This window comes from Periplaneta americana, chromosome 17, assembly GCF_040183065.1.
Source record: "Periplaneta americana isolate PAMFEO1 chromosome 17, P.americana_PAMFEO1_priV1, whole genome shotgun sequence".
Lineage (NCBI taxonomy): Eukaryota > Metazoa > Arthropoda > Insecta > Blattodea > Blattidae > Periplaneta > Periplaneta americana.
The window spans coordinates 27,038,651-27,063,150 of NC_091133.1; the positions used below are offsets into that span (position 1 = coordinate 27,038,651).

At 34.4% G+C, this 24,500-nt stretch overlaps 2 protein-coding genes and 1 long non-coding RNA gene across 5 annotated transcripts in view; 1 reads left to right on the forward strand and 2 right to left on the reverse strand.

Moving 5' to 3' along the window:
• Positions 1-2,036, forward strand: part of LOC138692988 (zinc finger protein 528-like) — a 40,623-nt gene extending 38,587 nt beyond the window's left edge. For all 3 annotated transcript variants that reach the window (XM_069816464.1, XM_069816462.1, XM_069816463.1), the window contains exon 10: positions 1,142-2,036. In XM_069816464.1, coding sequence (XP_069672565.1) covers positions 1,142-1,564 — 423 coding nt within the window. In that variant the 3' untranslated portion in view covers positions 1,565-2,036. The remainder of the gene's footprint in view (positions 1-1,141) is intronic.
• Positions 1-24,500, reverse strand: part of LOC138693202 (retinol dehydrogenase 13-like) — a 544,367-nt gene that overhangs the window by 108,676 nt on the left and 411,191 nt on the right. The window lies entirely within an intron of this gene.
• Positions 12,947-15,036, reverse strand: LOC138693305 (uncharacterized). Its single transcript, XR_011330279.1, has 2 exons — positions 14,952-15,036; positions 12,947-14,829 (listed from the first exon to the last, which is right to left on the reverse strand). It is a non-coding gene; the product is annotated as an uncharacterized lncRNA (long non-coding RNA).

The window sequence follows — 24,500 nt, forward strand, 5'->3', positions numbered from 1 at the left end:
ACTTCCCACTTTCTTTCATCTAAAGTAAAAGACAGCAGTGGTAAGATCAGTCACAAAGTGAATGTTACCTTTGCTTTGTTACCAAGTTTTATTCTTATTACAAACGCATACAACAAGATTAACTGGGAAAAAAAGGTGCTAATATCAAAAATAGGAATTGTGATCAAAATATTTATTCGGTGGGATAAGGATTTTTAATGTACAGGCACGTGACCACGTGATGTTAGGCTATAACTGTGCTTGGAACTAATTCTTGTAAAAATCTGAAGTTTACCAAATATGGTACTTAAATTGATTTACAACATGTTATATTTATACCAAACCATTTCCTAAGCAATTGCTTCACAGTTTCTCTATCATGGTACATAAACGACAATGTTCACGTCTAAATTTATTAAATCTACATCAAATTTTATGTTCATCTTGTTTATTGTTGTTCCAATCTAGGTAGGGTTTAAATGGAAAATGAATCATAGCCAGCGAGTACTAATATTTATTAACATATGCCTTGATTAGTAATAAGCTAATCTGATAATTTCAGTAGTGTGAAACACACGGGATGTTGCGCACTTTAATTAAAATACCGCCCTCCTGCTTCTTGATAATGGCTATGGTTATTAAAGAATTCGATCACTAATGCCTACAGGTTTTCTTTCACTAGTTATTCATTTTTATTATAATTGCCGCATGAAGAAGCCTTTCTCACTAGCACAGTAATAAAAGTAAAGTGTCTATACACGCAACTGAGTTATACAGGAGACGGACAGAAAGGTAGGGCTTCCATACTTTCTGCATCTCAGCATTAGGAAGAGGTGATGTGCTTAATACTGCATTTCAGCCACCTTTGGAAAAGATCCAGTATTCAGTTTTATGTGAAGCTAGAGTGGATCTCAGAAACATTGTGGAAATAATGACAAAAAGAAAACTCTTGTCTCTAGCTGGACTTGAACCTGGGCTCTTCTACTCTACAGTCTATCACTGCAATGACAAAGCTGATTCAGCTCCTCAAAGGCATAATATATTATAGTATATGTGATCTGCTGCTTGAGGTGAACAAGATCAAGAAAATGGATGTATTTAGAATTGTACAAGTTGTCATACATATAGTTAAGTCTATATTATTTATTTTCTGTTATTAAAGGTTGTCCATTCAGATGAACGGCCATTCCGATGCATCCACTGTGGAAGAGGTTTTCGGAGACGTGACACTCTGGATACACACATCCGTACCCACACAGACGAACGTCCATATGCATGCAGTATATGCGGACGTGCTTTCAGGCAGAAAGGAGACTGCAGCAAGCATGAGAAAACCCACGATAAACATGCAAAATCTGTTGTGCTACTTACTGAAGGAGACAGTTCACCTGTGTACAATTGTCCCTTGTGTGTTCAAATATTTGAGCTCAAAGAAGATTTAGATCATCATTTTGAAAATGATCATACACCCGAAGAAAAGGCTTCTAGTATTGTCATTATAAATTCCGAAAATGTTATAACAATTCCAGGCATAACCACTGTTGGACAGGGAAATCAGAATCTTGTCCTTCATGAATTATCTTGAATATGAAGTACAGGCATTCGAAAATGTGATGTAAGCAACTTAAAAAGTGGTTTGAATGTTAAAAGTATGCAATAAAACTTTGTCAGTTAGTTGAAAAAAAAAATGAGGAAGACATATTGAAAGATGGACAAATATTTTTGAAAAGACCACTTTTCTTGGTCTTTAATAAAAAAGGAAATATGAAATAATAGTAGTCGAATATTGAGGTCTTCAGAGGGAATCAGTTTTTGCATAAAAGCCTTCTAGTATTTATACAGTATCTTATTAACTTTGTTTTTATTTTATACAGTTAGTATAATAAGTACTTTACTTTCAGTCTTTGTTCAGCACTATGAAGTCACTGCTATTGCCTCATTTAAGAGATAATGAAATGTAAAAATAAATTATTTAAAACCAGTGTGATGAAATGTTCTAAAATAAGTTATATTGACATTCGTCTTTTGTCATTATTCATAATAAAACTTGCAATGTATTTGTTTTTATATAACCTAGCTCTTTTCCTATCACTCCCAGAACTATTCATATGTGAGTGGTATTCAAAATAGAATACATTCTGCTACCACCACTAAGCTAAATCTAATACTTTTACTTTTCAGTACTGAGGGTTGTCAAATGAGTCTCATGTAGTGTGTGGTTTATAATCGAGAGCTTTTTTTTTTTCAATGAGAATTGTTATCCACAACAAGAAATTTAATCTCAAAGTTGGCAACATAACTCAAATCTATTGATAAAAAACTACAGTCGCGCTCAAACCTTCTGACATTTGCAGGTGTGTCCACTTATCGGCAATAGCCAATAGCGGCAGTGCTGCGTTGCAACATGTGGGCATGCAGGCTCGCCGTATACTCGCTGCTTAGAAAGTCACAAAATCAAATAACAAGTTCGCTCGGAAAATTGGTATGTTGTAGGGACCCTGAATGTATATATGATGAATGTTTAATGTTTCCTGAACACATAGAAACAAAAATCACATTTTTACCCCCAGTGGTTTCAATTTTATGGACTAAAACAATAAATCCCCGATAAGACGCTGTTCAAGGGACCACGTGTAAACCGCGTATTAACCGGGACTGCGTATTAGGCGGATATACTAATTTCGACTTATATACAGGATCTATTAGCATTTTTCTTTATTGAAATACATGATTCGCACTTCGCTTCTGCCAGAAGAAAACTCTCCCGTGTATTTGAGTAAAAAGCTACCAGGGAAAGACGAAAGAAAAACCTTAAGGGGGAGAAAGAAACGGCGGTATGGAGAACATTCTCTACCTCTTTCAATAGAACATGGTAAGGCTATTTCAAATTAAGTCTATCATCCAATTTATTTTATCACTGCGCCTTTGTGTTATTCGACAACTTTATTAATGCTAATAAAAGTAAGACTATTAAAAAACTGATATAAACTCAGCGAGAATTATTATTTACGTCTAACTCAACTAATTTTTCTATATTTTGTGACTTTTAATTTAATTTGATGCAATCTGATGATGATTAATTATTATTATTATTATTATTATTATTATTATTATTACTACTACTACTAAAAAGCCTTCTGCATCTCCCTATCAAACCAATCTCAGGTAAAGGGTCGCACTCCACAGTTTTAAAACTACTGCCACTGAGAGACAGAGGCAGAGAGAGTAGTTGTGACAATGTCGTGCTCGCATGTTACTGGCGCTCGCAAAACGTTAGGAGGTTTGAGCGCGAGTGTAGTATAAAGCAATTAAGTATTTTCATTTGCTTCAGAAATATGTGCAAAATGCGGAACACAGTAAAATCTGTAACTGTAGACCAAATTAAATAACTTTCAATTGAGTATAAGATCGTACAGTAATTCATTTAATAATAATAATAATAATAATAATAATAATAATGATAAGTAGAAAAACGCACAATGTGCATAATTAGCCTTAGTGCATCCATTTTTTATTCATCATTCTGTCGGTACAATAAAATCCAGGCCATTTGTTCTTTCTCTTTGCTTGTAGTTATTGTAGTAGTTGCTCATAAGCTTCGGTAGACAGCAGTAGCAGGCAGTATCGACAATCTTCTATGATGTAAGTTTCCCTGACAAGAATGTGTCGTCCACACCTGTGGAGTAACAGCTAGCGCGTCTGGCCGCGAAACCAGGTGGCCCGGGTTCGATTCCCGGTCGGGGCAAGTTACCTGGTTGAGGTTTTTTCCGGGGTTTTCCCTCAACCCAATATGAGCAAATGCTGGGTAACTTTCGGTGCTGGACCCTGGACTCATTTCACCGGCATTATCACCTTCATCTCATTCAGACGCTAAATAACCTAAGCTGTTGATAAAGCATCATATAATAACCGACTAAAAAAAAAAGAATGTGTCATATGTGATGGCATATTAATTCATTTAATATAATAAAAAAGTCGGTGTCATAAAGATGACACTTTCTCATTATACAGTGTGTTCACCTTGGGTCTGGGCCGAAAGAGCTGGCTGAATTGCAGCCGGCTGATGTCATACTACCTCAAGGCCACATAATGCACATGTATATCACGCAGTTTAGTTCCATAGTTGTGTGCAGTATGATAAGTCTCTTAAAGATCTAGAGTGTTAGTTTTTTTCAAACTTAATTTTAGTGTGTGTTCACTAAATTAGATTGTTAGACCACTGAAATGCCAACATGCTAGACCAAAGAACAACTTAATGTGAAAATCGACTCCTTGAGAGAGAGATTTCCTGGTATTCTAGTTCTAAGTAGAGAAAGAGATAACTTGTTCTTAGATTAAGGGGAAAAAGATCACTTAATACTGGAATTCCAATGAAATTGGTGTATCATTGCAACATTCACTAGATAAATATCTATGTCATGTTTCACAGGAAGTACAGTAGGCATTTAAAAAATTTCAGCCCATAGTGCTACTAAACTTACTTTCCAGGTTAGTTCTCATTAGAAAATAAAAATATAATTGTGTGCATGTTATTTTTACTGAGTTATATGTTTAGAACAACCTCTGTAGGAATGAATGAATGAATTGAAATAGGTCGCGCCCTTTCAGTTCCATGCATGTAGCCACTTAATTGGGCCCATTGTACCCCAGATAATTGAAAAGTTTACCCAAGTCCTGAAGCTTCCTTGAAGGATTGCTCTTGGATCTACTTTCCTTATATCCTCTGGTCCCAGCCTATCTGAGCCCAAGAGGACATATCTTATTGCGGACAAAGGCTTACAATCGCATAATATGTGGAGAGAAGATTGCACTTGTCTTCGTGCATGTAGGGTCTGTAGTCAATCCCATCACGTGCAGGTGTTTCCTTAGAGTTTTGTTTCCTGTTAATAGGTCCACTATATCTCTAAGCTGTGTATGGTTAAAGGATAAGAGTATCCTACCGATCTTTCTGCTAGGACCCCTCTAACAATGTTCGAGCTTGTCTAGCATTAGTGAGATTTCTCTATAATGTGTCGTGCTGGTGAATCACCCATTGCGTGATTTCCCATCTGGCCCTCCATGGAGTAATACCAAGGACAGGTTCCGGCCACATAAAGGTATTTGCCAAGCCCTCCCTTGTCAATCTATCGGTAATTTCATTACCTCTGATACCTGTATGTGCTAGTATCCAACGTAACGTTGCAGGACATGAGAACAGAGAAGATTCAGTGTCCTCTGGCATTGCCAAACCAATTTGGACACTGTTTTGACTGTACTGCCATTAAAGCTCCTGTTTATCAGAGCAGATCAAATTCGGTCCTTAAGCCAAGACATTTCTAATAAATGATATGCACATGCCAAAATAGCAAATATTTCGGCCTTGAACACCATAGTGTAGCAACCCAGAGAATAAGATAGCCTCGTCTCGGTCCCCTCATAAGTCTTGGAGCCATTGGTATACCAGACCAGCCCCTTGATATGGTTAGGAGCCCTTGGCCTGAGTCCACTCTTCCCTGCATAGAAAAAAAACCCTATATAATGGCTCAAAATTATATTAGGCCTCATAAAATCACATTCCATCGCAAGAATTGGCTGATACTTCTGAAGCCTTGTGAGGATGTTTAAAGGACCAGTAGCCCAAACTCCAGAGTCGATGCGCAGCCACTCTGGCCTCTCTCTGAACTATTAAGTCCAGAGGAGTCAGACCCAATAGCGTCTCAAGTGCACTAAGTGTTAACACACCAGGCCACCAAACTAAAGATGCAAATGAAATGCCTAATGATAGAGATAAAGAGCCAACAGACCACTTTGGACCCGACTCTTACCAAAGGCTCTTTGACAGGCCCATAAAAAATTATAGGCTTTAGTCACCTTGTACTCATTATGCTCCTTCAAAGTCAGCCAAAAATCCAGAATAACTCCAAGGTACTTGACCAACATGGAGCGATGCAACTTCTTCCTGAAGAAGAGAGGCTCGAACAAACCATACAGCCTTCTCTTTCTTGTAGAAACAACAAGGATTGACCTGTATACCAACTCGATAGTTCCACCTTGCGACACCAACTCTCCACAGTCTTAAGTGAACTTTGAACAAGTGGCGATACTGTGTCAGGAAATTTGCTCATGACCATAATGCATGTAACATGTGCATAGCCTTGTGTATATACTCCATTTTCAATGAGCCTGATGAGCAGTTCATCAACTACCAGGCGCCACAGAAGTGGAGATAAAACTCCCCCTTGAGGACATCCCCTGGGCACAGTAAAGATCGTGAGTACTGATGAAGTGATACTGTTGTGTAGCGGCCCTCTAGAGAAGCCATAATCCATTGGATCAGCATTTGATTGATCCCATGTCTTGTAAATCCTCTATAGATTGAGCCATTAGACACCTATGTGGGAGATTACAAATCGAAATTGCAGCTGTTTATTTCCAAAAATTAAACATCCCATTTAATTTATAAAATATACTTACAGTGTAAGTAGAAGTATGTATTAATTTTGCACAAATTCACCACATAAAATAACTAAAATAACACACAAAAATACAGCCAATCCAGCCCTTTGGACGAACTCTTTATTCTGTAAAATTGAATAAGTAGCCTATTCTATGTGTAAATAATAATGAACGATTTGTGGATTTTACATTTCAAATAATAGAAGCAAAATCTTTAATTAAAAAAAAACCATATGTAAGTAATAAGGTGTTACTCTCTCCTTCAATTATTGCAATAAGATGTATAAAAGCACATGAAATATCATTCATTAAGTAAGCATTTTGTTTTCGCATATTATAATCACTTCTAATATTATTTTGCATGGAAATTTGTATTAAAGTAATAAAAATATTGAAAAGGTGGTTATAATGAGATTCTCAGTATTACTTAATTATCAAATAACCAGCATTACTATGAAATTAGACCATTGAAGAGTACTGTAAAACTATATTTTTTGTAAATATTCGCTCACATGTAACATAGGAGCCATTTAGAACTATCGCTGGCTAATTCTTTAAGGAAAACTGATTCCAAATGATTGTACAGACCCAGAAACAAAATTTGGGCTACCTGAATTTTGTTTCTGGGTCTGTACCCAACTTAAATTATTTATGGCAGGAAAGATTTTTGAGTGTATATTTCGGAAATTTTATTAACTAACCTCGAAATAACTGCCCAAAGGCTATGTAAAATTGTTGTTGCGATGTTCAGGTTGACAACAGGTCATGTTTGGTAAGCCACCTGCACAGAATAGGAATTTCCCATACATCTGCCTATGTATTGTTTGTCATTTAGTCAACACACCGAAGACAGATTTAAACTCCGTAAGCGACACCAATAAAGCTACTAAGCCGGGAATAATGGGGTAGGATGACCAGTTCCTTTCCCTGTCCATTGCATACATCGCTGATTGGTAACACATTACACTAATCAGACTTCAGAGTATACAAACAAAATTGTTCTTCCTCTGATACATATTGTCAAGTGAGATGTACTGCCTGATAATAGATGTACATATCAGCCAGAACCTCAATCAGAGGTAGCAAATGCAGAGGTGTGATGCAAATGAAGAGATGAACATGAAACACGTCAAAAAATGCACAGCTCTACTACAAAAGGATAACATCATACAAAATATTAGATTACATAAGGCCGGGTTCGAATCCCAGTCGGGGCAAGTTACCTGGTTGAGATTTTTTCCGGGGTTTTCCCTCAACCCAATACGAGCAAATGCTGGGTAACTTTCGGTGCTGGACCCTGGACTCATTTCACCGGCATTATCACCTTCATTTCATTCAGATGCTAAATAACCTAGATGTTGATACAGCATCGTAAAATAACCCAATAAAAAAAAAAAACAACACATTTGCGACTTCATCTATATTCACAGAAAAATACAGCTCTTTTCTTTTCCTCCATTTTCGTAATGGCTTAGGTCATATTAATTTTACAAAATAATTTGTGCTGACATCTTTAAGCTCCTGTATGTTGGTAGGATTTTTCTTGTTGCCAATTTCCAGAACAGTCCCAGGTCCCATCTGTCCTGTATAAGATGATATCAATCACACCACCTCATCCTAGTGCCTAGGTCATGTTAGTATGGAGCCATGCACCTTACCTTTATGTGAGGGACACATTAATTCTGAAAAACAATTCATTCTTAAGTCCTGTAACTTTTGTCTGACGAAGTTTTCAAACTCTAATAATAATTTGTTTCACAAAATATTCTTGGAGACATATATAAGAAAAAAATTATAAGTAAGAAATCATTACAACCGGATTGAGTCATTTGTGTTATTTTCTCAAATATAAAATTGTTTTATCTATGTATGGTACAGGCTGTTGTCATAAATATAACGAATTACGTAAAGAATGCGATATTATTAGCCTGGCCATGCCAAGTAATGTGCTCCTTTTCCAGAATTAGGGTTTTATATACAGAAAATGGTAGTTCCCAGAAAACATATCTTCATTTTATCTATTCAACATTAACTTGAAGTCATTATAATTATTATACTATTTCAAACATCAATTTTTACACTGCCCCCCTCCCCAAACTCGTCTGAACTCTGTTATTTTTTTATTAACGTTAGAAAATATTGAATTCAAAATATCTTTTTTGGTTTTGTTTATGATTAAGTTTCTGTGCTTAAATTGACGAATTAATGTCTTCAGATCATGTGTCTGGACTATAATATTTATTTTAAATTTTTGAATGCATAAGAATTTCTATACCTCATGTAATGTTTCTTTTGTAATAACCTATACACATGTGTTAGAAGTCTGCAGGTATTCAGGCCACCACTTGGAGAAATATGAATAACATACTGCACAACAATGCAGAAAAAAGAAAAGTGATCCTGGTATAATGTGTAAACTTAAAGACGAGATTAAATAAAATAATAATTAGAGTTTACAATTCATATATCTTCAGGAAAGCTTGATATAAAAAAGTTTATGTTAGTACTGTTACATAGTTTTATTGATGTATATGTGTTTCTGTAGGAGAGAGGAAAAAAAGAGAGATTGTTTTACATTATGCCCTATTATAATAAAATTTATAGTAGATCTACAGTTCGGTCCGAAACATCGTGGATATGGATGTAACATTGTAAGAAACATGCCCTCCCGAAAATACCTTCATTAAATGATCATATTCCATATATTGTACTGAACCACGGTCAAACTATAACGGGGGGAGGAGGTAAATGATAACCCCATTATATGGGGATTCTATAGTTTTGCTTTGCCTCCTCCCCCCAAAGAAACGGTTCTCTCTCCGCCTATGTCTTTGCAGTCCAACTTACCAAGGTCTATGGTTATTATGATGCACAGCTATCACTTACACAAAATGTGAATTGGGGATTCCAACTATAATCCAAATGTGCACTCAGGGTCCTCTGGTATGTTTATAAAGCGTAGGTGTCTTTTCAATATGTTGTAATCAGTTAAATTTAGAGCATACTGAAGTTAAACACTACTTCAAATAAAAGACAGTTATACAAACATACCAGTAACATTTGTTGAATTCCTATAAACTCATTAATTTCAAGATTTTAACCCTAAAATCTGAAGGAAAGAAAATAATTTTGTCTTCACAACAAATTCTCATTTTATAACATTCACAATGATAAATTTGGCAGTGTTAATAAAAGAAAAGTAGACGACAATAAATATTAGAGATGAACAAATCTAACTGCTGCTTTCAATCACTGTGTTCACTGTACTTGTCTTTCGTGTGCTTCGAGTCTTCTCATTCTCAAAATAGAATTTGTTTGGCGTGGAAAGATTTCGTAACTTTGAATAACATATATCATTGAAATAAATAACAGACGTTTAATTGATACAAAAAGACAACACAAAACAATATCATAGTTACAAAATGTTCTGGTTCTGTTATCAGATATTACCTATGGTGTCATAAATAGACAAAAAATTCTCAAATAAATTTGCATTTCTAAGAAACATAAAACATAACGTTAAATAAAGCATTAATATTTTTTTGCTTGAGATTGTACACTTGATCTCAAACATACTACGAAAAAAAATCCTAACCTTTTAATAAGGGCCTAGTAATTAAATAAAGATAGGGGAACAGATTATTATACACTGAAAGGTAGAGATGATGTTTCAAATAGTGTTCTTAATTGTTTATACATAGGCCTATATAACAGTTGCCAAAATAGATAAAAGTTCAGTCTGGTATAAACAACTGTGGCGATTCAGGCTGCTTGACGTTCGAGAGTTGACTACTCCCGATGTCTTGAAAGTATACTTGAGCAGTCAACGACGTAGGCAGTACTGTTGTGCAGGTTTTCGGCTTTGCAGGCATTATTACTCTTGCTTATTCTAGTAAATATGAGGTGTTATGGATAATAAGGGCAGATGTAACACTGTTTCTTTCTTTGCATCGCCATAATGCAGTATTCAAAAAGAGACAAAAACAGAGTTTTGCTAGCTGTACCTTCATATTCGAAATAGAGATAAACTCTCGTCTAGCAACTGTTTACTTCGGTTAGAAATAGGTTTACTATCTTCAATACCTTTCTACCTTTCACATCAATGATTCTGTACACATTACTGGGGAGGTTGTGGTGAACAGGTAACTCAAATACAGTTTTTTATACTACACTCTTAATGAAATTACAGTACTATGAAGTACCATATATCCGAAATCAAAATAAAGCTAATACTATATGTATCTGATAGAATTTCCCATTCAAGTGTGAAGTCCAATATTACATAAATTAAATACTGTATAACATAATCTTAGTACCAGTACTACTAATTTTATTCACTTTTATTTTTCCAGGTGTATTTTGTAGTATTCTTAGTTGCTTTCAAGAAAGCTTCCCTTCTTGTCCTAAAACAAGCTGTGGAGTCAGAGCAATGTACTGCATATTCATGTGGATTTGAATTGAAGTTCACTCTTGCTAAGTTTCAGAGACATGAGAGTTCTTTCTTTTGACTAGGGATTATCCATTATGCTGAAAGTTCTCTCAGCATATGCGTTGTTCACAGGAATAGAATAAAGGAAACTATGTAATTTGAGAAGTTTATCAGAAAAAATTCTCCCAAAATTTTATTATCACAAGCGTATTTTCTGAGTGATGGATAGATATACAATTCAAAGATCACAGTAATTGTAGTACAGTTTGTGTATAACTATCTTGAGTTTAAGTACACCAGGAAATCTTGACAAGTTTTTCCAAGAGGAAAGCAAAGTACAGTATCCATTCCCTTTCACATTAATTGACATACATCTGACTTATCCAAGATGTTGGCTTCACATAAGTCAGACTTACTGTCAGGTAAACTGACAACTTCTAGAAAAGTTATCTGAATTTGCTTCTAATGTCTCTTTTTCAAAACTTTCTCGTAACAGATAAATTGAATTAATGATACATCTTTATTAAAATTGGTTTGATATATACGAGTATGTCAGAGTTCTACTATCATATTTCACAAAGTTATTGGTAACATGATACTTGTAGTTTGCTTTTAGTGTAGATTATCTCCCTTAATTCACTGAAGCACAGTTGGCATTATATGCGCATTTTTGTAAAAGATGATGCTTATTTTGTTCTTTTATGTTCTTGATAGCACTGAAGTCAGCAGAGCTCTCCTTAGTGGTCCATTAGTTTTAGAAGATTGTCGAGTCCTATTTTAAACGAATATAATATACAGGATGGAAGCGATATATGTGCAAATATTTTTATATTTGTTTAAGAAAAATGCATGTAAAACAATGCCCTGTTTACTTTTGCCCTTGCTCTAACAGTTTTCCCATAAATGTTGTGTCAAGTATTTTATGGTCTGATGTTTTATGAATGGTCATACTATAAAACTCCTTGCAGTTTAGGCTGTATGCACGTCTTTCGATCACATGATTCCAACATAAACACTCTTTGTAAGTCGATTAAGGGCCATTACCCTTGCAGGAACCTCACTTGACTTAATGGAAGGATTCACTGATGCTGGATTAGCTAATATTAATTTAATGTACAGATATATTATTTTAATGTACCGAAGTACATATGTGTAAATCACTTCGTGATTTAAGACAGCGCTTATTCCGTCGGATCCCGGCCAACTAGTCACTCATAACGAGTGCACCTCAGCACATGTGTGGACTTCAGTCCTACGTTCATAGACATCTATGACGTAGTGCAGAGGGCGGCCACTAGAGGGAACCCAAGAGTTGGAACTTAAACTGAGACGATTCTGTCCGGCGCCGGGGTGGGTATCCGGTGTGGTTTAGTGGATAAAGCATCAGCATGTAGAGCTGAAAACCCGGGTTCAAATCCCGGCACCGGAGAGAATTTTTCTCCGTTCCATTACTCTTTCATCGTTAATGTACAGAATCGCAAGAAAATCTCCAATTGTAGCATGGGAGCTCTATTGGTCACGATTTCCAAATTGTGGGATTCCAAATAGACTAATGTTCATTTCTGCATACCAAAGACTCAATCTCTTGGTCTTTGGACCCTGGATCACGGGCCGCAATATGTTGTTGTTTCCTTTGTAATGTGACACGTTTCTAAAAAAAATTTCTACACTAGTTAAGAAAATATTAACTTTTGTTAACAATTGAGAGATAATTTTACTTCGTAGTTTCTTTTATTTCAATAACAATTTTTAAATGTGAATTTATTTTAATTCTTTCGTGATAGTTTAGAAGTGAATGGCACAGCATTTGTAAAGCCATTTTTTTTATCTTGATAATTTAGATACTGTAAAATGGGGTGAATAGCAACAACTTTAAAACTTTCAGTTTGCACACATGCTTCAAAAGTTAACACAGAAGCATTAAAATTTTCATACACACTAATCTACTGCAGGTTATGAATTCCACAAAGTTTCACGTTTCCCAAACAAAAATAAGTATCAATATTTAATAAAAATCTCTTTGTTGCTATTCACCCGACAGGCGGGGTCAATAACAACACATATTGAACTTGTATTAATTTTCATATTCAGACATATAGAGTGTGAATAGAAACATAATTTTTATTTGGGAGAGTCAACTTACCATATGTTACATGGAAAAACAACAACACAAGCATATTCACCACTCTTTTGAATTAACGGAAAATGTAAAAATGCCTCTCCTTTCTGAGAGTGGAGGTGGAAGTTTGCCAATCACTTGCTGATAATCAAAATCTGTCAAATCCTGTACATTAGGAAAAACAAATAGACAACCCTGCATTTTGGTGGAGGGCTTTTCCCTTAGGAATGTTGCCTCTAATTTCTGGACTACAGATGTGATTTTCCCAATGTAACATCGAGTATGAAATTGCACCAACAACCAGTCATTAATGTTTATTTCATCTCTTTGCACAGGGAAAACATTTTTGTAGACCTTCCCATTCCTAACAATGCAATCCCTTCTCTGTTCTCTTGTTTCTTCAGGGACGGAAATTTCATCCTGCACCACCTCTGTATCGATCTCTTCATCAGAACGATCTGGATCAGGATCATCTTCGCTCTCATCGGTGAAGTCTGCTCCTCTTACACTCTGGCCTGGCATTACCTTCAACTTCTTTTTAGATTGCCTCGGCTTGGGTGCATTGTCGTAGCGAAGAGATTTCAGTATTTCAAGAATTGAATCATCAACAGCATTTGGAAAAGCATTGTCTGCGTTGTCTGGAAGCTGTGATAGAACTTTATCTTTGTTTAAGGGACTAATCCCACACTTTGAAAACCCTGAAATGATGTTCTTCTTTTCATTGCCCTCAATACTTTCTATCACAGACTTCAGAAGGTGAGGAAACATTGGCTTCGGTATGGATGACTCCCTCCTACCTACACCAGCCTTCCAGTCGGTGAGCACTTTTCTCCAGGCCATTTTTAGAGGTCGGAAGAAAGCAACGTCTAGAGGCTGTGTGAGGTGTGTTGAATTCGCTGGGAGGAACACAAATGAAATGTTCGCCTCTTCACACAACTTGATCGCATCAAGTGACAAATGTGATGACAAATTGTCACCAATTAAAATTTTTTTTCCATCCAGTCAACGGAAGTATGGGATGATAATGTTTTCCACCCAGTCTTCAAAGCAGTCTATATCAACCCATCCTGATGCTGTATGATTGTAACGTGCCCCTCTCGGGCCTCCACGTGTCCAGGAATCATACATACTCGTTGCCCAATACACCACATATGGGGGCAGTAAAGTTCCATCTCCTGCTGCAGCAAATATGATGGATGTCGCTGCCTTGCTGTGGTTCATGATTCGCTCTGGATATTTTGATCCTCGTTTTGTTATAACTTTCTTACGGCCAGGATCATCAGCAAGGTTGGTTTCATCGTAATTTACGATGTTTGCAGGTGGAGTTCCATCAATAGACATAGAAAGATTTTGAAAATATGCCTTAATATTTTCTGATGATATTCCAGCCCTATTTCGCTTGATATTTTGACACATCCGTTGCGAAATTTGTGCCTTATGACGTTGCAAAAAGGAGGAGGCAAAATCCTTCCCTGGCATATTGTTCTTAAATCTTAGTTCTCTTCTACCAGATTTATCAAGAAAATGTTTTACAATAGTCCTCAAGTCAAAACAATTCATGGGGTAACCCTACTCTGCACACAGAACCAATCTTTCAACAATTGCATTCTCTACTGCAGGCTGCAGAACAGTTGCCCACCATGCAGTTTCATTTCAAGTCCCAATTTTCCTCTTTTTATGTGGCGATACAAAATTGTGTGATCCAGGTTATACTTTTTAGCAGCATCCCTGTAACTAAGACCACCTTCTACATCCTTAGCTGCTGCCTGAATTACATTTCTGTCAACTTTTTTGTACCTTTTACCATGTGGGTCAGGTTTATATGTTCTTCCCATGGTGTTGCAATTCACCCCACGTGTTGTCCAATCTGCAACAACAAAAATAAAACCGTATATGACTAAAACCTGATGAATGATAATAGGTTTAGGTGTTACATATGTTGAAATATGAAGATAAAAGAATGTAAATATAATAAATAAAATTACTTACCTTCAACCGAAGTATTTGAAATATACAAAGTTTTCTTCTCTACGAAAATTTGACAAAAATCGTAATTTTTTCAAACTGCTTTCCTTTAGGACTAAATCCTTTCTTTGTGCTAAAACTCCTTCAGTATGGCCAACATAAAGTTCCTACATATACATGGAATAAATTTCCCTCAATAGAAATGAAATATTCCCTCGCTAAAGCAATTTGATCTTTTTCCCTAACATTTGTTGCTATTCACCCCATTTTACGGTAGCATTTCTTTAAATTCATTGCAATCTACCATAATTGTGAGAATAAAATTAACATAGGCTGTGTTCGAAATTCGAACGTTTTACAGTACAAATAAATAATGAATTTAATTGCATGTATTAATGTAAAAGGTGACTGTGTTTGGATACACAATAAATTATTTGATTACCCTTACAACACAAAGACCTTCATGGTAAGCTTGGACAATAGACAACTTCGAAAAGTTCAGACATCTGCATAACTAGCCAGGCATTTGTAGAGAAAACAAATAGCCTGGAACACAGCAAAGTCGACTGTGCCTTGAAGTATTAACTAACCTAAAAACATGGTATTTTTTCATGTCTAAAAATAACTTCGAAGACTGAGAAATTTTTTACATAATGTGGTTCAGTATACGATACCTGATTAACTTTGTGTCCCGAATGTAAATCAATAAACTTTACCAGAGTACTCAGGAAGAATATAATAATAATAATAATAATAATAATAATAATAATAATAATAATAATAATAATAATGTTTATTTGTCAGAAACCAATATACAAAGCCATTTTCAAAATGTTTTGAATATGAAACAAGTTATTCCCTTTCACACAAAACTACTTTTTGTAGTACATAGATGTTTTTCTTTACACATTTCATTAAATAATGCAAACTGAATTTTGAATAGATAATTACAAAATAAGATTCTACTACAGTATCATAATTGAATATGATATTTGTTGTATTTTTAATAAAATACAAATAAGCATTGGAATTATACCATCTGTTATATGATATATTATGGTGACAAAAAAAGAGAAAAGGGATTAGTACTGGTACATCAAAATGAGACCAATGGATTTATAAATAAATGAGATAATAAAAATAAATTTATTAAGTTTTGTTTCTATATTTATATATCTTCTCTATCTTCCATTTCTTCAATGGTATCAGGGTCCAAATCTCTCATATACACTGTGTGAATATTTTGGTAAACACCATTAAATACAGTAGAGATTAATGGAAGCAGTTCCAGGAGATCTTTCATTTTCTTCTCTGAAATTGGAAGAAGTGCATCATATAACTACCTACGTAGCAGGTGATTTCTTGCCTGTCCTCTTCGTCTAAGAGTCATGATTTTGAAAAGTGCTGCTGCGTCCAAAGACTCTTTATATGTCATAATACCATTCTCTTGAGTAAATCGAAGCCTCTCGAATTCTGTGCCACATTTTTATCTTCTGTAGTTGACTGTGATCTTCTCTTCTTCGGGCTGTATTTCTTAGGGCTTTCCACTCTAGATTGTGAAGATAGATTGTCATCAGGTACACAAAGTGTGTCGTCATCTGAATCAAAGAATCATTACATGGACTTGGTAACAAAAGAACTGGGGTGGATTCTATAATATATATATATATATATATCTCAATGTAATAATTACCACGATATTTTTTTATTTAAAATTTATGCTCGTGATTTTAAAATCCATATTTTCTCATTTATTTCAGTTCAATATTGTCTACTATAAATATACTATCTCTTACCTCTTGATGAAGAATTGTCAAGACGCATAGATGCAAGATGTGTTGTGATATTACGAACCCTTTGCAAATACATCTTAACTTACAACTCACAAAAATTTTACTGCTATTTAGGAAGATATTATAGTGCCAACACAATATATTTATGAGTTCTAATAATATTAATATACCTTAGAAATGATACAGTACTTTAAAATTGCAGAATGGGAAAAGAGAAATTCTGTACTTAATATCACGAAACTGTGCATAAGGAAATAAGTTTACATATTTCCTTTTACCAAAATCACATTATTACAGTAAGAGTTCTGTATTCTTTTACACACATGGATTTAACAATTTCTAATAGAGATATCTCTTGTTTCCCTTTACCCAACTAAAGAATGCGCTTTCAGGATTATAGCAGCATATTCATTTTGGCCAAATTTTGACATATTCTTTACCCGAAGACCACAGATGTAGTCTTTGCTGCTATTGGAGTAGACTCTGTATTTCTATTTGCTCAGGATAATATTAGAGCGCATATTGCAGCCATGATAAAAAACTTCCTAAGGGAGATTGGATTTGAGATTAATGCACTAGTCTGTGATCAGTCCTGACCTGAATGCAATTGACCACTTGTGGAATTTGCTAGATAGAAAAATCAGAAACCAACACAGAGCTCCACAAACCCTGCAGAAACTTGGAGATGCTTTAAAGGAGGAATGGGGGATTATTTCACAAGAGAAAATACAGAAAGTCTTCGGAAGTATGCCACGAAGGTGTCAAGCTGTCGTGAAATGTTGTGGAGGCCATATCGAATAATAGATCTCTTATCGGATCTTAAAATTTTGATAAATAGGTTATGTTAAGATTTAATTGCTTGCTTAGTGATATTTTCATGTAAACTTGTTTATTCATATTAAAATTAATTTAATATATTTTACTTACATGATATTATAGTGTCATAAATGATGTATTTCTCAATTTTCATACTTTTACCCTTGATCAATAAAAATAATTATGTAACTCCTAGTAGTTTTCTAATAAAATTGTTTTGAGCAAGAGATTTCTATCGAACTATACAGGATTCCAGGTTAAGAACTAAGCATTGGATATATGGAGCTGTTCCATCAAATGACCATACAATGATAATATATATTAATTATCGAAAAATTAAATTAAAAAGAAATAGAAAAAGTAGAAGCAGAGAAGACAGGTCCTACGATGCACACATACTTGTATATAATGTTAGTATCTTGACTGGTCCACTGATGCAGAACCAACTGCAACTGATTATGCAGCCAAGATCCTAACGAAGGTATCATTTTATAAAGTCATCCTTTTATAAAAATAGCTGACTATCTACACTTAACCTAGAGGAGTTGTATCTTCTCCCTCGGAACACTACAATGTAGTTTGGGTTACATCAAAATATTGCATTTCCCATTCACGATCTTCACTTGTCAGAATGAATGGTGTTTTCTCTTCGTATGATGGCCAAAAGCAACAGTCCTGACCTAAAATAATCGTGCTGAGACCTTTCTTTCCAACAATGTAGGACTGAACTACTTCAGAAAATTCAAGTGATCTCACTCCATCAATAAAATGGAGAAACTTCAGTGTCGACTGTGCCATGCTCCATTACATTGGTAAGTGAAAAAGTTCTGAAATTGCATGTCACTTAGCTGATTGTAGAGGTAACTATAAAATTGGGGTGAACAGTGTTGCCACAATAACTTCTGACACTGTGTATCATCTATTTTGTTTGAACGAAGTTAGAAGGAGATTCAAAATCACAGATTTCGAGCTATGAACACACATTCTGTTTTTAAAAGATGTATCAACATAATACGAGGGTTGGGGCATAAGTCATGGCATCATTTTATTTTTTGTGAGAAGGTGGGCATGATTGGAAATTTTGAAATATGTAAATGAAAGGGCAGGGTATGTGTACATATAGGGTAGGATATGGTAGGGTAGGGTAAGGATTAATCACCCATAAACGACACAGCATCATGCTTACTTGAAAGGACAGTATATCGTCCCTTGCAAGGCAGAGTATCACAAGCACCATTTTTCTAACTTTACAGGAGAGGCAGTTATGATACTTATCCAACATGGTGGTGAATACGATAATCAAAGTTTAAACCAAATTTTACAGTTTATACACAGTGCTGGGAAATTTATTCTAATCACAATAACTCATTTTCGGTAAAAGTGGCGCTTATGATACTTTGCCTTGCAGGGGACGATATGTATCACACCTGAATTTACAGTGCTCTCTGTGCTATAACCATACATCACACTGACATCCAGTGACGCGACCACATATTGTGGATGCCATACAACAAATGACATATGACATTTCGTGATAGCATCAATTTACTTTGAAAAATAAATAGTTGCCATGACTGATGCCCCAATCCTCGAATGTAAACAGAAAAACTCTACAACAGAAGGTAATTAAAAAAAATAATATGCTGCATTATTTTGAAGAGAGACTCAGCAGCAATGGCAAACAAGAAAGTTAAAAGTTGAGAAGATGACAATGCTCTGTTCTCTACAGGCATGTATGAACAGTTGGTGTAATTCATTAGGATAAGTTAAACCAAGAAAGTACAAGGGTCATACAGAGGATTACATTTTCATTGACAGAGAATACCTATGGTACTGTAACATGGAGTGAATCCAATCAAAATTATCAGTTTTCCAAGCATTAACATATAAGGTTACATCCTAATGGAGCGCCAATTTAATTTTATAATCTTCTATTTTTAGAATTCTATCTACTGAGTGTAAATACCCGCCATTGTTTTCAAGTTCATTTTTTAAAACTTTTATTGTTGATCAGTGCCACCTCAAGAGGAGAGGTGAATCCGATCACACATTATTTTACCATTTAAAATTAGATATATACGACTGAATGAAAATGATTACTAATTGAAGTTTTAAAAAACTTTTTAAAGAATGTTTCAATATTTATGACAAAATATAACTACAGCAAGATCAAAAATGACTTAATCAATATCGTAGACTTCAATATTAAAGAATTGTGTATTTCACATGTCACAAGGTTTGTTGCACCACCTTTCGAACTATCTGCCCTTCTTCTACTTCAATGGCTGGATATATAAAAAATGTATCACCCTCTCTCATCTTTTTTCGGAGAAATTTCTTCTCCTACAACTCCTCTCCTATTTTTCTATCCACTCTGCCAATAAAATACTTTATTCTTTCCTTAGTGGGGAATCTTATCCTTCTGAGTACTGAAACATTTGTTGTTTCATTTTTAAAGTTCAATATAATCCTACACTTCAAAATAATCACTTAAATGAGGAAAAATGCTGAAAAAATTCTGCAGGTTACAGTTAGGGCACAAATGCAGTTATATTATACTATACTTCTCTGCACATACATCTTATATCATAATCGTGTATGAAGTACTGTACAGTAAAGAATACTATACTCTCAGGACTCAGGAGATTATAATAGCGAAATTATTTTCTGATAGCTTAATTTTTATAATTTTAAAGCTTTCACCACATTGCACTGAGTTGCAATTGCACTTTCTTCTTCGTCCTAGCTTCTTTGCATATATCCACATTATTGAATTTAACCTACAATGTAACGAAAATTAAGTAGCGGTAAAGGAGCATAATTTAGTAACAAAATTAATCGCAATCATGAATTACCAGCTTCTTCCTTATATATGCACGTGATCAGAGTCACCTTGCAAAATAACATTACATTACAGAGTGCATAAAATAATTTTATCTCTAATACTTTACACTAACCCTTAAGGGACTCCTAAGAAATTAAATACTGAGATACTTACTCTATTAACAAAATATGTAGTGAAGTACAGTACAAGTTTTCTAGAAGAATTTTCCAATACAAAAATGTAGTGCACCTCGGAATCCTTTTTGCTAATGAATAGAGTGAGTTAGGCGTGATTTATTTAAATATCAATTGTTGCTGACAAATTACCTTTCTTAGAAACATGAGTGTCAACAATGATTTAAAATTACCAGCGATATCTGTGCACTGTCCTTTAAAAAAAAAAAAAAAAACATAACTCATCGGTTTCACAATACTATATTGGATTCACCTCATTTTATGGTACCTTTATGTTGTCTCACTCTTAATTAAAATGTTACATTTGTGGATAACTTTGCCATAATCTGCAGCTGAAAAATGGCGACATTATAATTAATACATAATTAAAACAAGAAATAAAATATCTAAATTTTCATAGCAAAATTTATTTCTTAAGAAAATTTGCCATGCATACAGCTAGGAACATGAAAAATTTTATTTGCAGGTAGGCATTCTCCTTTCATAAATAGTCACAGTTATAAAAAGTTCAACTGTTAGGCTGGTTACCATATGAACCTTACAAGAATTGTCTGGCACATATACACTTACTTAAAAGGATAACAGGGTAGAAATAAAGAAGTTAAAATACAAATGGAAATTATTTTAAGATTCTGATAATACAACTGCAATGATACCATATAAAGAGATTATCAAGTGAAAAATATACTTACTTTTAGCAAAATAATTGAAAAGGCGGATTTCTGCTAAACGAATACAATACATTATACTCCAAATTCTTATATACAATAAATAAAAATAAGATAGGCAGGGCCGTATTTAAGGGGGTGGCAAATTTCTGGAAATTCATACGAAAATTCATATGAAATGGAACATCTCTAGTATAGAGTATAAAATTTAAAAGTAGGCAATGTTTTCAGAATAAATTGAGTTTTAGCAGAGGATAACTACACCATAATAAAACCAGAACTGAAATCGAAGTAGTAGAGACAAGAATAATTAAGCAGCAACAATACTATACTTAAGAGACGGTCATTGCAAACCTTTACTATTACCAGTATGTAGCAGGAATGCTGCTACTGCTGGCAACAGAAATAGTTACTTGTGGGAGGGAATATTTTTCCCAACTTTTAAAATATTCACTATCTACCTTCAAAGAAATAACTCCAAGAAATTGCACTCAATTGCAAACTTGTGCACCATTCAGTGCTTTTCCAACTGTTCGAGTGATTACTGTATAACATATATGCAAATATGTTCCACGGATGTCAAAAGAAATCATGTTATGCTAAGTATCGAAAAATGTGCAAATAATTGAGCTTTTTGGAAAAGGATAAATTGTGGCTCATCTAGTATCAGAATACGAGATTTGGTGTTACAATTGTGCGTGATTTAATAAAAACAAAGATAAAGTTCTACTACATATTATTATACTCCATTATGTTTATTCAGTGGTGTAGCATGGCTTCCAAAACAGGAGAAACAATCAAGATTAGTTTAGTAATAATAATTATTCTCAAAATTCATTAAAAATAAGGCTGTAATTTTGCGTCAATAATTAAGACTCACAGATGTTTGAATAAGTAAAAGTAGTATTCAGCTAACAGTCTTACCTTATGGCTTATAATGCAGTGTATTATTTTTAAATGGTTTATTTAAAAGATATTGGTACTTTTATTTTCAATTACTATGTAATAAATAGCCTGTCCATTACAGTGTCCATCGAAACGTATAAATGAAACTCCTAATAATTTCAAAGTTACAAATTTAGTTCCTTAATAGATACCTAAATGCAATATAATACCAATAACAATTGTAATATTTTCATTATTTTTATGATACACATTCTTAATATTTCAATATATATCTTATTCATATCTGAATTAAATTTAGAAATAAACAGTAATTTTAGTTTTCTGTATTAACATGGAATGTTTATGTAGACATCTATTCGGGAAAAACGTTCGTTATCATTTCTGTAATACTCCACATGCCTGTTGCTCCTTAGTGGCAGCGGGCAGATGCAACCCGCAAAATATCATTATTGAAAAATTAAATTAATTTTGAATTTCATCGTAATTAGGGCCTATATGTATTACTGTTATTTCAAGTTATCTTGAACCTTACATCCCCTAAGTCTGTCTTTCGTACTGCTCGGTACGGCATGTACTCATCAACCTAACGACACAGCAAGGATGCCCCTCCCTCGGGTAACGTGATTCTTTTCAGAAAACGTTGGTTCTTTCACTTCACGGCTCTCTACTGTAAAAGAACTTGGTTTCGTTGCAGGTTTTAATTAACCTGTAATGAGTAAGTATTTAAATATAATCGTTTGTACACTCCTCCTCTCTCATCCGGGCTGGGGACCGGCAATGGCGGAGTTACTACAGCTATTTTTATACATTATATAGGCCTATATGACAAACTACAGCTGATATGTAGGCTACATATTCTTATAACAATATTTTACAGGCTTATTGTTTGAATTTACATTAATTTACAATTATACACAATCCATATTCCTATCATTACTGCCATCATTGCTTGGTCCAAAATTAATTATTATTTCGTCAATGGCATCATTCATTCGGAATTATCTTCTTAGTCGTAGGTACTACTTTCTGAACAAGATAGAATTCTTCGATTGTATCCCGAATGACATGCTGATCAAGTCGTCCACTTCAACTTTACACAAGTCCTAATTCTGGAATGAAATAATATGTTTTGCAGACTATAACAAAATAATAACTTACAACAGTAATTCATTATGTCGTTCACAGTACACACACTATTATACATAACTTTTATAGCAATAAATTCTAAACATTACATACCTATTCTTTCCTGGAGTAGTGTGAGGTTCATTTAGTTGTAATTCAGTATTATTATTAATTCTCTTCACGGAACTAATACTTTTGCCAGAGTATTTAGCCGCTCTCTCATATTCCTTATCAAGAGGTTCGAGCAAACATTTATTTTGTTTAATTTTTCCTCCTCGCAACACTTAATTATATTTGCGATAATTTCTCTTTCTCTGTTGTGGATAACAGTGTTACTTTTTCTCCGCGGTGGTGTGATTTCACCATAATTACTACCCTGTGGTTGCTGCTCCATGTTAATACTACTGGTACGCAGTGAGGAAATAGCTCTATGTTTCTTGACAAGAGATTATGATGTGGAGCATGCGCAAACAACTCAGTTGGCTCCACCCACGTTACGCGCTTCCTTCCCTCTGCCCTTCTGTCCCCGCTCAGGAAGTTCAAGATAACTTGCAATGACAGTACATTGTAAATATTACTAGTGGCTTGAGCAGCCAGACCACATTTCACGCAATTATAGGGATTATACGAATCCCTTGCATTCATTTTTAATTCGAAGATTGTTATTCTCTTCCAAGGTACTTAAAATATGTAAAATAAAATTTAGGTTAGCTTCCTATATTTTAATTCTAATACTATTGCCGTCTTCTAATGTGGGCCTACCTATAATGAAATCAAATTTGCATAGGCTATTTAGATACATAAGTTAAGTTTTCAGTATCTTTATTCTAACATTGCTGGCCTCTTCTAATGTGCCTATTTAGAGCATACCATATTTTAATATTCTAAAACATAATTTATGTGCCTAAATGTGAGTTTAAATATCCCAGATCTACTCATTAAAAATGAGCAAAATCGTTTAAATAACTTTGACGCTATGGGCATATACAGATGGTGGACAGAATCACGAAAATCACTTATTCATATTTAGTGATTATGTATTGAGTCTATTAATATTATAATCACAATTACTATTATATTATTATTAATATCATTTACTAGTTGGCTAATGTTATATTTTATAGTTGTAAAATTAACATATACAGTATGTGACTACTAATAACATCATAGTGACTTAAATTTTGAAATTCTACACAGTATTATGCTGTAAATAGGACGTGCTGTTGTCGATACAGTACATAATGTCA